At 36.7% G+C, this 18,735-nt stretch overlaps 1 protein-coding gene across 2 annotated transcripts in view; it reads right to left on the bottom strand.

Annotated features, from left to right (window-relative positions):
* Positions 1-5,267: 5,267 nt before the first annotated feature.
* SLC30A9 (solute carrier family 30 member 9) overlaps positions 5,268-18,735 on the bottom strand; it is a 106,871-nt gene continuing 93,403 nt past the window's right edge. The window contains exons 16-18 of one of the 2 annotated variants that reach the window (XM_033214100.1): positions 16,901-17,030; positions 14,073-14,186; positions 5,268-6,719 (exon numbers count right to left, since the gene is read on the bottom strand). In XM_033214100.1, coding sequence (XP_033069991.1) covers positions 6,675-6,719; positions 14,073-14,186; positions 16,901-17,030 — 289 coding nt within the window. In that variant the 3' untranslated portion in view covers positions 5,268-6,674. The remainder of the gene's footprint in view (positions 6,720-14,072; positions 14,187-16,900; positions 17,031-18,735) is intronic. The other variant, XM_033214102.1, reaches the window with a different exon arrangement.

The following is an 18,735-nucleotide window of genomic DNA, read 5'->3' as shown; positions in this document are numbered from 1 at the left end:
CGGGAGGCTGAGAGAGGAGAGTCGCTTGAACCCGGGAGGGGAAGGTTGCAGTGAGCTAAGATCGTGCCATGGCAATCCAGCCTGGGAGACAGAGCGAGGCTACTATGTCTAAAAAACAAAACAAAACAAAACAAAATAGCCTAAAATAACAGACAAGACCTCAGCGTCCATAAAAACCTTAATGAGGACCGTGCGCAGTGGCTCACGCCTGTAATCCCAACACTTTGGGAGGCCAACGGGAGGATCACGAGGTCAAGAGATCGAGATCATCCTGGCCAACATGGTGAAACCCCATTTCTACTAAAAATACAAAAATTAGCTGTGGTGGTGCATGCCTGTAGTCTCAGCTACTCGGGAGGGTGAGGCAGGAGAATCGCTTGAACCCGGGAGGCGGAGGTTGCAGTGAGCCGAGATCGTGCCACTGCACTCCAGCCTGGCAATAGAGTGAGACACCGTCTCAAAAGAAAAAAAAACCCCAAACCTCCCCACCCAAAAAACAAACAAAAAAAACAACTCAATGATCCATGCCCTACCCCACCGGTCATCCTCCTGTCCCAAGAGGTCTGGGTTAGATTTAACTAACTATTCTGACTACAAATTAGGTTACTGTATAATAATATAATGAATATTTCCTTTCTACTTTTTATACAGTGTTACTTCTTTTTTTTTTTTTTTTTTTTTTTTTTTTTTTTGAGACGGAGTCTCGCTCTGTCACCCAGGCTGGAGTGCTGTGGCCGGATCTCAGCTCACTGCAAGCTCCATCTCCCGGGTTCACGCCATTCTCCTGCCTCAGCCTCCCGGGTAGCTGGGACTACAGGCGCCGCCACGTCACCCAGCTAGTTTTTTTTTTTTTGTAGTTTTTAGTAGAGACGGGGTTTCACCGTGTTAGCCAGGATGGTCTCGATCTCCTGACCTCGTGATCCGCCCGTCTCGGCCTCCCAAAGTGCTGGGATTACAGGCTTGAGCCACCGCGCCCGGCCCAGTGTTACTTCTTTTGGGCTTTTCTGTTTAGCAGAAAGCTTCCTTGCGAGTTCAAATCCTGACTCTGCCTTTTATTGGATGAGTAGCCTCAGACACTAATATTAACTACTGTATCTGTTTCCTCATCTGCAAAAATGTGAATTACAGACCACATTTGATTGGCTCTTTGTGAGGATTAAATGTGTACATGTAGGCCGGGCGCGGTGGCTCATGCCTGTAATCCCAGCACTTTAGGAGGCTGAGGCAGGCAGATCATGAGGTCAGGAGATCGAGACCATCCTGGCTAACACGGTGAAACCCCGTCTCTACTAAAAATACAAAAAAAATCAGCCGGATGTGGTGGCGGGCGCCTGTAGTCCTAGGTACACCGGAGGCTGAGGCAGAGAATGGCTGAACCCAGGAGGTGGAGCTTGCAGTGAGCCAAGATTGTGCCACTGCACTCCAGCCTGGGTCACAGAGCAAGACTCTGTTTCAAAGAAAAAAAAAAAAAAAGTGTACATGTAAAACAGTACCTGGCAAACAGACCTCAAAATATTGTTAATAGCTATTATAATACTAAGAAGTATATATTTCAGTCTATTTAAAACCCTTTTCAAAGAGTTTTATTCTGGGCCTTAATGACATATACAATTCTTTCTTTTCCTGTGCAAATCATAAACTGTAGTGGTTCTACTTTCAATAGGTTTTGAATTTTGGGAGGGAATTATACCCTCTGAAAATACCAAATTACTTTGATTTAGTTTCTCATGAAAAAGAAAATACAGTTGGAATTCCTACAGGATTAGTATAGAGTTCAATTTAGATCACAGTGCAGGCTGGCCTTAGGTTGAGGGTTTTGATGTTCCCATATTTTGCATTTTTTTCTCTAAATATACTCTCGTAGACACATCTGAAACAAAACAGCCTAATTAAAATCTAGTTATGTCACAATGTACTGATAATATATATCACTAAGGAATATAACTTTCCAGATTTTGTTTTACCAAACACATATTAATAATAGTTAATATGTTAATAAACAGTATATTAATAACAGTTCTTTTTAAACTGAAACTGATTATAAAATGATTATTATAGTTTGGTTTCATAAAACCAAAAAATAGTTCTCTTTAAAGTAAAACCGATTATAAAATGATTAAGAGTTATTATAGTTAGGTTTTGTATGACCAAAAAGAATCTTAAAAACTAACAGGCACACTGAATGAGTAAGAAATTCTGTTCAAAAACATAGGCATAATTTTTAGGGTAAAATATATCAGATTATACAGTTTAGTTCTTAGCACATGAGGTAAAGAAGAATTTATGTTCAACAAACATTTATTTCTCAAGGGAAAAAAAATCCCAAACTAATAAATGAGTTGCCTTTATTTACATATGACATTTATTAAGGGAAAAAGTATCCTGAGGGACCAGGACCATGTTAATGTGCCAGGGAAATCAGACAGATGAAATACAATAAAACAAATGAAATTTTATTTTTGCATAAAGCCAAGTCTAAGGATGCAAGTAAACTTAACATGCAAATATAAAGGCTATCAGACTAATCTTCTATATAAATGCCTTCCAAAATTCCATTTCAGAGACAGGAATGAAAGATTTAGGGGATACAATCTTTGAATCAACATTTTACCTTCGATTCTTTGCTTCACTGACTTCTGACAGTTTGGCAAATTGGGGGTCATCACGTTTAAAAGAAATGCTGCCAAAGCTTGACAAATGCAATCTAAGATAATACAAATTCTAAATCCTGTGCAGTTTTCTGTAGTTCCCAGCATTCTTCCTCAAAAAGTCATCAGATTTAAAACGTAGGCACTCTTTAGATGGTATTTTAGCAAAAATCATTATCTAAATTATGAGATAAGGTAACACTGGAAGCCATATACCAAAAACTCAAGCCTTATATTTTGTTATTCACTTTGCAGTATGTGTGTGTGTGTAGGGGGATGTATGCAGGGATTAACTTTGCTTTTGAAAAATTTTGAAAATTTTTCCATCTGATCTCACGGGTTCTTTAGTATATGTTCAGGAACCTACCTCTTTGGAGTTGGATACTATAGGCCCCCAGGATAGTCCACTTAAAAATAGACCACTGGGAGCAGTGGCTCACACCTGTAATCCCAGCACTTTGGGAAGCCGAGGAGGGCGGATCACCTGAGGTCGGGAGTTCGAGACCAGTCTGACCAACATGGAGAAACCCTGTCTAAACTAAAAATACAAAATTAGCCGGGCGTGGTGGCGCATGCCTGTAATCCCAGCTACTCGGTAGGATGAGGCAGGAGAATCACTTGAATCGGGAGGTGGAGGTTGCGGTGAGCCAAGATTGTGCCATTGCACTCCAGCCTGGTCAACAAGAATGAAACTCCATTTCAAAAAAAAAAAAAAAAAAATCTCCACCCCTCATCCTCCCACTGCTATGATGAAAACTGTGCACCTTATATAGTTTGGGGCCTGCTACTTACAGTGAATTAGAGATCCATTCTCAACCAAAGCTAAAAGTAGGTACAGATGCTTTTTGACTTATGAGGTTATGTGCCAATAAACCCATCATAAACTCAAAAATTCTCAAATGCAACCATTTTAAGTCAGGGACCACTGTATACCTCACATTTGATAAATCCTAGATTTTAATTTTGGGCAAGAAGGAATCCATCATAGATCCTTGACTGCCCCTCCTCTCTGTCCAGAATTATTTTTGTAATTATTCTCCTGCAGAGAATATTTTTCTTAAAAATGATTTATATGCTTTAATATTCAAATGCTATATGCCAAAATAGATGCAAAGAAACATTAATTTGGTAAAATAACAAGAAACCTGAGAAACTAAATATAGCGTTATTTTTGGAGAAAGAGATCCAAATTCTCTGATTTTTTGAGACAGGATCTCACCCTGTTATCCAGGCTGGAGTGGCATGATCATAGCTCATTGCAGCCTTTACCTCTGGGGCTCAAGTGATCCTCCCACCTCGGCCTCCTAAGTAGCTGGGACTACAGGTGCTGATATGCTTTGGATCTGTGTCCCCACCAAATCTCATGCCGAATTGTAATCCCCAGTGTCGGAGGTAGGGCCTGGTGGGAGGTGACTGGATCATGGGGGCAGAGTTCTCATGAATACTTTAGCACCCTCCCCTCTTGGGTACTGTATAGCGAGTTCTCATGAGATCTGGTTGTTTACAAGAGTGGCACCTACCCTGCGCCTCTTGCTTTTCCTCTGGCTATGACTGCCTCCCCTTCGTCTTCCACCATGAATGAAGTTTCCTGAGGCCTCCCCAGAAGTAGAAGCTGCTGTTTCCTGTTCAGTCTGCAGAACCGTGAGCCAATTAAAGCTCTTAAGTCTTGATTACTCAGTCTCAGGTATTTCTTTATAGCAGTGTGAGTATGGACTAGCACAGGTGAACACCACCACACCCGGCTAACATTTTTTAGTAGAGATGAGGTCTCGCTGTGTTGTCCAGGCTGGTCTTGAACTCCCGAGCTCAAGCAATCCTCCTGCCTCGGCCTCCTAAAGTGCCGGGATTACAGGCATGAGCCACCATATCCAGCTCAAATTCTCTGATTTTAAAATTCAATGACTCTAGAAAAATTTCCTGATTCTACATAAATACTCAAATTCCTTGATATGTTGTACTCCTTTATTTCTTGTTTTACATAAACAAACTTTATGTAAGTTTATCAGTGCAAAACAGAATTAGAAAAAATGGCAACATAAACCTTCAATTATTATTTAAGAATGATATGACCCAACCAAAATCAGATTTAAAAAGAAATATCAGAAACTGGCTTTTTTTAGGGAATTCTAAAAAAAAATTACCATTTGGAATACCTGCTGCACATTAACTTTGAGGGTCGTCTTGGGAAAAAAAATGAGTTAATTATTCTTGTCTGGCTTTGTGAAATTTTTCAGAGTAATATCACTAAGAGGAAACTGGATATAATTTGGTACTTTCCCATATGGCAATGACATGAAGTAACAAATGGCAAGTGGTAAAGGGGAAGGAAGAAGAAAAAAGTATAGAGTGAATCGTAATGGGTAAAAAAACCAAGTTTTTTTTTTTTTTTTGGTAAAGAAGGGGTAAGGAATTTGAAACTTTAAGAATAGAGTATCAAATTATATATATATATATAAAACACAATTTTCTATCTTAAAAATAAAACTGGAATGTTATTTCACTTAAAATGTACAGTATGCAAAATACTCTAACAGTAAAAAAAAAAAAAAAGAACACAAAAACACCAATGTAAATGCTTGTAATTTTTCCAGTAAATGAGATTTCTAGATCAAAAATCACCATTACAAACCCTTTAACCAAGGATTTATTTTTTGTTTCCAGCATTACAATTTGTAATAATTCATAAATTTCCATTTCAGTACATTTTAAGACACAGATCTCACACAGGCAGTTGGGTCCACATGTTAACAACTCATTTATTCAGCAAAGAGATCACCCAGCCACCATTCTCATATAAACAATGCTCATTGCTACCTGAACATTTTAAAGTATGTTATGAGTTGTTTTGATGATGACAACTGTAGCTTTTCACCACATTTTCGATTACTGAATTGCATGTTTTTTTCACCTTGATAACTTAGGGTCAGTAGAAAGCTATTTACTTACATGTTATAGTCAATATTCTATGCTAAATGCCCATTTGTAACTGGAAGAAACTCACAGACACACTATGAACTATATTATACAAAATCATGACCATGAGTTTCAGTGAGAGATTCTGTCTCTCTTAAAGCAAGAAATATCCCACAGCTCAGATTTACATAAGTAGTGCCGCCTTTTAAATAAATTAAAAGTCAAATGCTGTCCTGCCTGTAAAATTATAAATATTTCTAACCCATTTTACAGAATTTTAAAATGTTTATAAATGCATTATGTCCCAGTAAATAAACATTATGGTACTGAACCTCATTTAAAAAAAAGTCATCACACTGGCCCATGGGAACATCTAGGACTGTACCTCCTAACATTAGAAAAATTAAACCAAATAAGGGGAAAAGAGCAAAGAAGAAAAAAGAAATTTTACAAATTGGCAACTACTATGACCTAAAAGTGTATACTGAGATGTCGTCATTCAATTCAGTAACTAAACATTTCTGGAATGAACCTTTGTAGATAACTAGGTAAGGAGAGTGATTCTCTTAGCACTCAGGTCAAAATCACAAAGTACGGAGAAATAATTTCCACATTCTATAAGGAAAGACTGACTTTGAAACGGAGTGATTTAAAAACTACATACCAAGATTTAGCCAGAATGTTCAAGATTGGCAGATTCTGATGGAGTGAAATCTTCAGTGGCAACAAATTAAAAATCATGATCCTATGGATGCCACTTATTTTTACCAATGTGAAAAAAAGAAAGATGATTGCAAAGTACAGCATACACTGAACAGGTGAAATATGGGACATTATGAACAATTTAAATAACCAAAATGTTCCCTATGGAAGCATAAAAACATGATTTGCAAATTGATTCAACTTGTAGTGTCTCTCTTAGATGTAAGAAGTAGTTTTAGTTCTGTGTCCTGCTGAATTGCTCTTTACATAAAAGATTTCCTTCATCTTAAAAAAAAAAAAAGGCTTCTGCATGGCACTGAGTCCTTCAGTGTAGGAGAGGAGGAAACTTTGTAGAGTGGACGGACAAACTTGTTTCCAAGGTCCCCACCCAGGTGATTCATTCCATCAAACTCACAGTATCTCCAAATCTACATGTCGAACTTCAGGATTTCGTTTCTGGAAAGAAAAATCACCACCACATTATTTGTAGCAAAATAAAATCTTGTTTCTTTTTATTCCTCTTGATCATTAGAGCCAATGAAAACATTTGCAAACTATTTCACTACAGCATACTAATAAGAGAAACAGTTGCATAAGAAAAAAAAAGATCAATAGGTAAATAGACATACTATAAACAGTACAATAAGTAGTCCCACATTTCCTAAGTTTTTTCATGTGTTCATTAACACAAAAATGCATTAAGGATCTAGTACGTGCCAAGCATTGCAAAGCACTGGAAATATACATTTTTGTGTGGTGAAAAGAAAATTACTGCAAAGCAATAATAATCAGAAAGAGTAAATTGACACCCACTCATTTTATATACTTCAGCAACAATCCATATATTCTTGGGCCGGGCACTATGCTAGAAAACAGAGCTATGATTATTAAATAAGACTGTTCCTGACCCTAAGTGGCTCAGTTTAGCTAGGGAGACAAGCATAGCAGTAACCATCTACAAGTTAAAGTATTAGAGCTAATAATAAAAAGTTAACATTTATTGGGTACTTACTCAAGTATCAAGTACTGTGTTACATGTGCACATGTATGTGTGTTTTAAAAGCCTAATAACCTAATTATTATTTCCATCTTATACATGGGAAAACTGAAGTATGAAGAAATTAACTAACCTGTCTGAAGTCACACTGCTAGTAAGTGATGGAACCAGGACTGATTCCAGGCCTGACTCCAGACCTGATTCCAGACCCCAAGCTCCTATTACACTGTACTAAATAATAACACTAGGAGCAAAAATGAGACAGCCATTTTGCTCATGGGATCTAGAAAGATTTCAATGAGGATATAATATCTAAGCTAGGTCTGCATATGGTGAGCCTTCCAGGTAGATAATGAAGAGTGTCTAGACAGAAAACACAACATCAGCAAAGTCAGACAGCCTGCAAAGTGTGCAATGGCTAGCACAGAAGCTGCAAAAAGGGTAGGGTTGGTAATGAGGCTGGAAAGACAGGCAGAAATCAGGTTACTAAAAATCTTATATGCTAACTTAAGGAATTTCAATTTAATAACAACCAATACTGTCTACTATTACATGCCTACTCTGTGCCAGGCATTGAAGTGTATATGACAATGAACTGGGAACAAACAGTATTTGCCTTCAGTGGACTTATGTTTGGTAGTGAAGTGATACGGGTAAATTAAGTAGCCAATTACAATACTCGGCTACCACAGAGCAAAGTAAAGATTTGGGGTTTCTTTTTCCTGTGAGTGCACAAAGGAAAGGCACCTAAATCAACTTGAGGGGAATTACAAATATAATAAAATGTAATATATTAATACTGAGAAGGGAGGACAGAAAGTAGTGTATAATTACACCTATCGAAGAGGAAATACTGTTAAATCAAGAGAAGAACTTTTTATATAAGACTTTTATATAGAAATATGGCAGTAAATACATACTAAAAGTATTAAAAAATTATTTTATCTCTTAAAATATAAGTAATGAGGTAGGTGAGGCAGTGATAGTTATTTCTGTTATAATCTTTTCAGTTCTATTTGACTTTATAAACTTTGTGCATTATTTGATAAAAATTGCAAAAATAAATCACAAGGGGAGAAGAGTTTCTGTAAATGATTCAGTTAGGATTAATAATTCCTAGCTTAAAAAGTAGTATCTTAGGACCATGTGCATATTACTCGTATTAAAAGCATCCAGTTATAAAAACAAAATCTGGCAGAATACTGGAGTTTTGCTCCAGCAAGAACACTCTATTGAGTGCACACAGGGATTTTTCTTATAACTAGTGTCGTTCAAGTGTGCCTGGCGGTACTTTCCTCTTAGATCCTAATGTGAGAATGACCAGGGACCTTTTAACAAGGAGGGTACGCTTTTGTTCTTAACCTTTTCCTTATTTAAAACCATTCCCTGTCTCCAGAACTCTGTAAACTCAATATGGAATTAAAAATAAAATTCTCCAAACAAAAGTGAAACTAAATTTTATCTTCCTACTCCAATCAACCCTTACCTATCCTAATATGACTTGAAAAATTTACCTGTTTATTGAAAGTTTGACATTATTCTATCTAAAAAGCACGATATAAACAAATGTGTACTAATAAAAGCTTTATCTCAAAAAAAACCCTAAAAATTGGCTCCGCTTTTAAAAATCAAATTTTCAGAGTAAACTAATCAAATTTGTAAAAATGTATGTGCACAATACAAAGCACACAATATATGCTGAATGAATGAGTAAATATGATTAATAGCCTTAAAACTCAATGTTCACTGCCTAACAAGATATCATGTGTATAGTAGAAACTAGTATTTATTGAACAGAACTGAAAATCAATAACTGGTATCCAACATAAAATTTTCATTTACTTATTCAACAAATACTTTAAAACCTACTATATTCCTTACATTGCTCAATACCGATTAGGCTATTTTACACACCATGAGGATTTTATTCCAATACTTGCACAGAGTTAAAACCCAAATTACATAATTTATTTTGCAATGCTGCAGATTCATTAAAAACAATGCTATAAGAGAAACTGGAGAAACAAAGGCAAAGTAAAGAACAGAGCATTTAATTCAGACATTATTTATAAGGAATTTACGAATGCTACAGCAGTCTCCCAATGAACTAATTTCCATTAATCATCATGAACAAAAAACTTAATGGAGGGATAGGAGAAAGGTTTATCTATACTCTGAAATATAGAGATAGGACAAAAAAATGTTTAACAGATCAAAGAATTTCAAAATCATAACAAGATATATTTATATTAATTTTGTAGTTCCCATCTTGTAATATGGGAATCTACGAATTAGTCTCTATTATTTTTAACACCTTTACAAAGAACTATACAAGTTCTAGCATTTTTTTTTTTTTGAGATGGAGTCTTGCTCTGTTGCCCAGGTTGAAGTGCAGTGGCACCATCTCGGCTCACTGCAACCTCTGCCTCCTGGGTTCAAGCAGTTCTCCTGTCTCAGCCTCCTAAGTAGCTGGGACTATAGGCACCTGCCACCACGCCCGGCTAGTTTTTCTATTTTTAGTAGAGACGGGGTTTCACCATATTGGTCAGGCTGGTCTTGAACTCCTGATCTCAGCTGATCCACCCACCTTGGCCTTCCAAAGTGCTGGGATTACAGGCATGAAGCACCATGCCCAGCCACAAGTTCTGGAATTTTAAGCCAAAAATATAGTATATTTCAACACTCAATGGCATTACTCAACAGAGATGGCTCTACTGGTACAGAATTACATAAATGAGTGTGACCTTCCAAAATAATTCAGTAATAATTACAATTTAAACTTGGAAGGCAACCATGAGATACTAAAAATGAAGGAATATGCCAGTGAACAAAGTTTTAGTTTTCAAAAGAAAATCAGCTTATTTTCATGACTAGGAAAAACAATTACATTCGTGCATTCCCTTTTGGTTTAGCACCTCAACTATGAAGATGTCTTTTGACTTAAGATTAATTATGCTTTATCATCTTAGCCAAAGATGTTTCCACCTGAATGTATAGATTATACTTAGCTTCCTGGTTTGAAAGACTTACATAATTCAAAAACATTATTAATGATTTAATAGCCTCTAGTTAAAGTACAAAGTTAGCTAAACAAAAACAATAAGGTCTGATTGTTATAAGAGTAAATATAGGTGAGAATGACCAATTTGTTGATTATTCTTAAATCTGGCTTCTGATTTCTTGTATCTACTAAAATGTAAAGCAAATATTTAGTCCATTATTTTCCTTGCCAGCAAAATAAAAACAAATAAAGAGCAAAATTTATTCAATCTTGTGCTACCTTGCACAAAAATAACCATCGTCTCACATTTTATATAGATTAGTTGTTCACAAAGTGCAGTTCAAAGACTGCTGGGGTCCTGAGACCTTTTTAGGGGGACTCTAAGGTCAGAACTATTTTCAGAGTAACTCTAAGACATTCTTTGCTTTTTTTTTTTTTTACTATGCTGACATTTCCTGATGGCATAAAAACAATGGTGGGTAAAACTGCTTGCACCTTTGCACAATTCAAGGCAAATGGCATCAAACCATACCAGTAGTCATTGTCTCTACTGTCCCACACTGGACATAAAAAAGAAAAAAAGCCGGTTTCATTTTTAAAAGTCTTTCATGAAATAGCAAATGTATCCATTTTACAAGGATAACCTCAACCCTCGAGTTCACTTTTAAAATCCTGTGACAAAATGGAAAGTATGTAAAAGTACTTCTGTGATTGCTTGAGTTGTGAGCTGAATAAACTGCTTTTTAATCTAGAATATATTTTTATTTGAAAGATTAACAAACTCGGTTTATTCAAATTTGGGTATTTGGCAGGCATCTTCTAAAAAATGAACAAAATGAGTCTTATTTCAAGGAAAATAACAGTATTTGTTGCTAATGATAAAATGCAAGCTTTTAAGTGAAAATTTAAGTTGAAAAACATATCCACCCCTATTAGCCTGAGAGTGTACCCATATTTAGAAATGTATCAACATCTGAAAGATCTATGTACCTCAGTGAACCAGTATTTTCCAGAATATTAATTCATAATGTTATAGAATCATGGGGAAAGGATTCATTCAGAGTATAAAGATAGACCAAAAGATTTTAATATAACAGTATATAGTAGAGAATTAATCTTACCCAAAGGGAGGTTTGGCTTTTGTTCTCCATAACCCGGAGGGAATTTCTAGGCCCTTGACATGTCCTGCCTAAGAGTGTCTTTGTTTATCTGGGGGCATTAGACACCAGACAGTCTAACAATGTAATATATGATGGGGGCCTTTGACCAACAGTATCTGCTCCACCTCTAGAGGGGCTAGAGACAAAAGGTCAGCCACTTAGGCAGTCAACTATGGAGCCTCAATAAAATCTCTGGTCAAGTCTCAGATGAGCTTCCTGGTTGGCAACACGTTATGCTACTGTCAAACTTCACTGCCAGGAGAGTAATACTGTACATTACAGAGAAAAGACAACTGAAACGTCATGTTTGGAACTTTCCTGGACCCTGCCCTATGCACTTCTTCTGTTGGCTGATTTCAATCAGTATCCCTTCCCTGTAATAAACCAAACCACACTGGGTATAACATGATTTGGTGAGTTCTAAGAGTACTAGTGAATTATCAAACCTGAAGTGCTCTAGGGAACCTCCTGAACTCACAGTTGGTATGAGAAGGAAGGACAGTCTTGTAGACTGTGCCCCCTACCTTCACAAGTAGCATATGAAAAGAGAGTATCACAATTATCTCAAAAGGCTATAGGAACAGTTCTCCTTTTCTTTCATATTCTTTGACCAAACAATCAAATCACTATGACAGAAGGAGAAGCAGATATGGGACTGTAGCTGTCTTCTACTAAGTCAGGCATAAGAAACTTTTGCAAAAATGTGAAATATCACTCTTCTAATTATGTTTCTTCATTTTGGAAAATATAACCATTTATATAAAAATGTGGGCTTGGCCAGGTGCGGTGGCTCAAGCCTGTAATCCCAGCACTTTGGGAGGCCGAGACGGGCGGATCACGAGGTCAGGAGATCGAGACCATCCTGGCTAACATGGTGAAACCCCGTCTCTACTAAAAAAATACAAAAAAAACTAGCCAGGCGAGGTGGTGGGCGCCTGTAGTCCCAGCTACTCGGGAGGCTGAGGCAGGAGAATGGCGTAAACCCGGGAGGCGGAGCTTGCAGTGGAGCTGAGATCCGGCCACTGCACTCCAGCCCAGGTGACAGAGCGAGACTCCGTCTCAAAAAAAAAAAAAAAAAATGTGGGCTTGGCGTGGTGGCTCATGCCTGTAGTCCCAGCACTTTGGGAGGCTGGGGTGGGCAAATCACAAGGTCAGGAGTTCAAGACCAGCCTGGCCAACACAGTGAAACCCCATTTCTACTAAAAATACAAAAAAAAAAAAAAAAAGCCAGGCATGGTGGTGGGTGACTGTTATCCCAGCTACTCGGGAGGCTGAGGCAGGAGAATCCCTTGAACCTGGGAGGTGGAGGTTGCGGTGAGCTGAGATCATGCCACTGCATTCCAGCCTGGGTGACAGTGTGCGACTCCGTCTCAATTGAAAAAAAAAAAATGTGGCCGGGTGGGGTGGCTCACTCCTGCAATTCCAGCACTTTGGGAGGCCAAGACAGGCGGATCACTTGAGGTCAGGAGTTCGATACCAGCCTGGCCAACATGGTGAAATGTCATCTCTGCTAAAAATACAAAAATTAGCCGGGCATGGTGGTGGGCACCTGTAGTCCCAGCTACTCGGGAGGCTGAGGCAGGAAAATCGCTTGAACCCAGGAGGCAGAGGATGCAGTGAGCCCAGATTGTGCCACTGTACTCCAGCCTAGGCAACAGAGTAAGACTCTATCTTAGTTAAAAGAAGTTATTTGTATTAAATAGGTGTATGTTTTTAAAAGTAAATTATAAATATTTAAAAATTTATCTACTTTCATGTATGATTTGGTAAATATCAATAACTATAACTCAAATAAATAAAATCTCTGTGGGGTCTGCAATAATTTTTAAAAATGAAAGAGTCTTAAGATCAAAATATTTGAGAAATGCTCATCTAGAAACTTCAAAAATTGTCAGATAAAGCTCATGAACTATAATATTAACAAAATCTTATTTGAAGTACTTGTATTAATCTAATCAGATATCCAGATTCTCAAAGGAAAACTATATTACAGAGATGGAAGTTTTTTCCTTCCATTTTTTACAAAATTAAAGAATGGTCAATATCAACTGAAGAAAAAGCACTGCCTTCAACAAACTATATACATTAAAGATCATTTACAAGTTTTTATTCATTGCAAACAGAATTCAAAAGCCAATAAATGGCAATTTGAGAACACTGAGACATTTTAAAAGACAACCTGATCCAGATCAGGTAGTATTTCAGTAACATAACCAATAAATTACAATAACCTCCAACTGAATAGAAACAAACAAAAACAGAAAATAATTTCAAATGGATTAAAAGCAAGATACACATTCTATTTTTTCTAGCTTTTGACAAGAGTCTAAAGTTTCCTTTTCATCTTTCTCCAGGAACTTTCAAAATGCTTATTTAATAACAAACAAAAATCCTTTGACTATTTTAGAAATTAAGCAGGCAGCATAAAATAGTGGTTAAAAGTGTTCCAATCACAATTTCCCTATTTCCTTGGGTAAATTATCCAACTTCTCTAAACCAGTCATTTTCTTGCTTATAAATACCTACACATTGTGGAATTATGAGTGGGTTAAAGCATGCATGTGATGGATGCATTTAGTGTCTGCTGTAGATTAAGTACTCAAAAAAATAGCTGCCATTATCATTATGTTATTTTTATGAATACATCTTACTTTCAGTTCCTTCTCAAGTCTATCTACTTCAGCTCCTAAAGTATCAATAATATTTTCTCCATGTTTAAGCATAAAGGTCTCTAGTTCTTCAGGAGTTTTCACTTCTTGAATTTCCTATAAAGAAAATGAAAACAGGAAAATAAACTTTTTAAAAACCATAGTGGTACACTGATGACTCCTTAAAAAAAAAACAAAACCTTATAACAAACATCATTACCTTTAGTGAACATTTTTAAAACTTTAAGCCACGGGCAATGGATTACCTATTTCCAAAACAATTCAGATCAAGAAAATTGAGGGTAGCACTACAAAATTACTGGGGAAATAATATAGTCAATAAATAGTGTTAGAATAATTATTTTCCTATAAGAAAAAAAATTTAATCCCTATCTCAGACCATTAAAATAGTCGAAGTGGATGAAAGACATAAGGGTAAAAAACAAACCATAAAACTACTAGAAGAGAAGATAATATTTTTATGATAATGGGATATGGAAGAATTTTTCATGCAAAAGAATAAAAAGCACAGAGGAAAAGATTACAAATCTGACATTAAAATTAAAAATCATATTAAATCTTTTGTATAACAAAAAGAAAAGGAAGCTACAAACTGGAAAAAAATAATTGCATATATACAAGTAAGAATTAGTATCCAGGATATTAAAAATAAAGAGCTTTCCAGGAGTTTAAGACAAGGCTGGACAAGATGGTGAAACCCTGTCTCTACTAAAAATACAAAAATTAGCCAGGTGTGGTGGCGGGCACCTGTAATTCCAGCTACTTGGGAGGCTGAACCTGGTTGAACCTGGAAGCAGAGGTTGCAGTGAGCTGAGATCGCGCCACTGCACTCCAGCCTGGGCGACAGAGCAAGACTCTATCAAAAAATAATAATACCATACAATAAAATAAAGAGCTTTCAAATCTATAAGTGCAATACAAATAAACTTAAAACATGGAAAATCAGGCCAGGTGTGGTGGCTCACGCCTGTAATCCCAGCACTTTGGGAGGCTGAAGCGGGCAGATCACGAGGTCAGGAGATCAAGACCATCCTGGCTAACACAGTGAAATCTCATCTCTACTAAAAATACAAAAAATTATCCAGGCGTGGTGGCGGGCACCTGTAGTCGCAGCTACTCGGGAGGCTGAGGCAGGAGAATGGCGTGAACCCGGGAGGCGGAGCTTGCAGTGAGCCGAGATTGGGTCAGGGCACTCCAGCCTGGGCAACAGAGCGAGACTCCGTCTCAAGAAATAAATAAATAAAACAAAAATAGAAAGAAAAATCAGGGAGCAATGTAGAGGAAATCCCACTGGTCAATGAACTTCAATGTTTATTAACCTCAGTGCTCCAAGAAATAAAATTAGAACAAGATACTATTTCACACCTATGAAACTGGCAAAAATTTAATAACTCTATCAATACAATCATGTAAGAATATGAAGCAAGAACTTTGATATGCAATGATGGAAGTTAAATTGACACACTTTGGAAAATAATTTGGTAAGACCTAGGCAAGCTGAAGATAAGTATACCCAATGGCTCACCTATTTAAAGCTATCTATATATATACCATACTAAAGAAACTTTCATATATGTGAACAAGGAAACGTGAGAATGCAATCATGGCATTGTTTCTTTTTTTTTTTTTTTTGATGGAGTCTCGCTCTGTCGCCCAGGCTGGAGTGCAGTGGCGTGATCTTGGCTCACTGCAACCTCTGCCTCCCAGGTTCAAGCGATTCTCCTGCTTCAGCCTGCTGAGTAGCTGGGACGACAGGCATGCACCACCATGCCCAGATAATTTTTGTCTTTTTAGTAGAGACGGTGTTTCACCATGTGGGCCAGAATGGTCTCAATGTCAATCTCTTGACCTTGTGATCCGCCCACCTCAGCCTTCCAAAGTGCTGGGATTACAGGCATGAGCCACCGAGCCCGGCCATGGCATTGTTTTTAATAGTAATACAAATGTCTATCAACTGGAGAAAAAATAAATTTAAATCACAGCATATTCATAGGATGAAATACTCTGTAACAATGAAAAATTGACTAGAGATATATAAATTAACATGGAATAATCTAAAAAATATGTTACTATGCAAATTGTAGAGATGCATACAGTAAGGTACCATTTATACCAATTTTTAAACATTCAAAATGTTACACATTATACTAAAAAATGCTGAAAAGTATAAAAATCTGAATGGAAAAGACAGGTGCCAAATTCAGCATAATGTTTAATTCTAGGGACGGAAGAAGAAGAATAAGATCTAGAAAGAGAAAATGGGGGCTTGAACTGTTTTTGCAATGATTTCTTTTTTTAAGACCTTAAGCAAACACACTGCAACCAAAATGTTAAGATTTGACAGGGGCAAGTGGTAACATCTGTGCTGTTCATTATATTCTCTTTTATAAATTCTCTTTTAAACTATTCTTAATAAAAAATTGATTCTGGAGTCAGGCAGATTTAAATTCATATATGACTCCATCTCTATGACACTACAATTTCAGGGAAGTTACTTAATTTCTCTGTGTCTCAATTTCTATATATGTTAAAACAAAAATGTTATTTCATTGTTGAAATAACAGGGTAGTTGAAGGTAAATTAGATTTAAAAAGATTAAATGCACATAGCAAGCACTTAATAGTAAGTTTGTTCTGCTGCTGTCTCCTCTGCACCCCTCCATAGTAAATATAAAGGTCTCTGTTAAATTTTGGAACCTAAGAAGTTGAGAGCTAAAGTGTCTTTAAGATCTATAAAAAAATTTCATTTTGTTTACCTTAAAAGTATTTTTCTAACCCTCAGTTATGTAAGAAAATGAGAAACAAACTTACTTGTAACATTTGGTCAAAATCTTGTTTTTCCAAATATGATCTTGTAACAACTCGCCCATCAAAATCTACTTCTGCCTTAAATCTTACTTTACCTAATCCCAGATCTGTGGCTTTAACATCATGAATTGCCCTGCAATCAATAACAATGCATACAAATTTATTTATACATACATACACACATATATACTTTAATAGCACAAAGGCTTGAATTACTGGTTTTTTCTCCACTAGTTACGAGAATGGACTAAGACGGCTTCAGAGCATTCACCATTAAGTACCACCTATCATTTTCTAAGGCCTGTCCATTTAGCTTTTTTTTGGCATGGTATCACACAAAGGTGCAAACTTAACGAATATTATTTTATGGTAATTTACACATATGAGTTATAAAGCTTGTGTATTAAAAATTCATTAACTCTGCCGGGCGCAGTGGCTCGTGCCTGTAATCCCACCACTTTGGGAGGCAGAGGCAGGAGGATCACCTGAGGTCAGGAGTTTGAGACCAGCCCGGCCAACAAACTCTGTCTCTACTAAAACTACAAAAATTAGCCAGGCGTGGGGGTGCATGCCTGTAATCCCAGCTACTAGAGTGGCTGAGGCAGGAGAATCGCTTGAACCCGGGAGGCAGAGGTTGCAGTGAGCCCAGATTGTGCAACTGCACTCCAGCCTGGGCAACAGAGTGAGACTCTGTCTCAAAAAAAAATAATAAAAATAATAATTATTATATATATATATATATATATATATTCATTAACTCTAAATCACTTTTCTAAAATATCATGTTATCTCATAAGCCTTTGCCCCCATATATCCATTTAACAATTTCCTAAATGCCATATAAAAATTTGTTTTAATTTATAATGGTGTTTTAGAGTACATTAACCAATTGTATGTTCACTAGCTTCTTTAAAAGTCTTCATACAATGCTGTGAAGTTCTCTATTAGAATGAGGTTAATAGTAACTGCCACATGGGACTGATGTGAGGAATAATGAGCTAATACATACATAAAATGTTTAATATAGTACGAACTATAAGGCAGGCATTTAATCAATGGCTTTCATAGGTGGATAGGGTGACATCTTTATTTTACAGATGATAAAACCATCCCAGAGGGGCATAAGTGACTTGCTCAAGGTAATTCAGCTAGTAAACAGCAGACTAGGACTCCCCAGCCCAGCTCCTCAGATATCCAAGCCCAGCAGTCTTTGCATCATACCCTTCTGCCTCCCAGACAGGAAAGCAGATACTCAAGCATAGCTACTTTTCATTCCTCCTGCTCTAACCCTCAGGAGTCAATCTTCCCTAGAAACTATTGAGAAATTCTCTTCTTTCTACAGTGATCACTGTAAGATCTTTTCTGTACAGCTATATAAGAAATATGAAAACACTCTGAATTCTGAGGACATACAGATCTACTAGAAAAGCAAGCCTAAGTAAGACTCCAAGTATTCTTAAAACATTAGACCCTAATTTCTGAGCGATCCTGAGCAAGTTACTAAACACTGAGTCCAAAATTTTTTATCCATATAAATAACCTATATTTTAATCAACCATCAAGGGTGAAATAAGAATTAATGTTTTAATATTTATAAAGTTACATGTGCTCAAGTTAAAACAAAACTTGTTCAGATTGGCCGCAAGAGGCTGTATCATTTATTCTTTTTTTTATTTCCTCTCATGGTAACTCACAGAACATATTTATTCATTTTAAAAAATCATTTTTACTTTAGTTTTCACAGAGTATTAATACATTTCATTATTTGGCTGGTATGTAAATAGCAACTAATAAATATATTTGATATACTTTTTCCTTATGTTCTTACATATAACTAA

This window comes from Trachypithecus francoisi, unplaced genomic scaffold, assembly GCF_009764315.1.
Source record: "Trachypithecus francoisi isolate TF-2019V2 unplaced genomic scaffold, Tfra_2.0 Lachesis_group1, whole genome shotgun sequence".
NCBI classification, from domain to species: domain Eukaryota; kingdom Metazoa; phylum Chordata; class Mammalia; order Primates; family Cercopithecidae; genus Trachypithecus; species Trachypithecus francoisi.
This window is presented reverse-complemented; position numbering and strand designations above follow the sequence as displayed.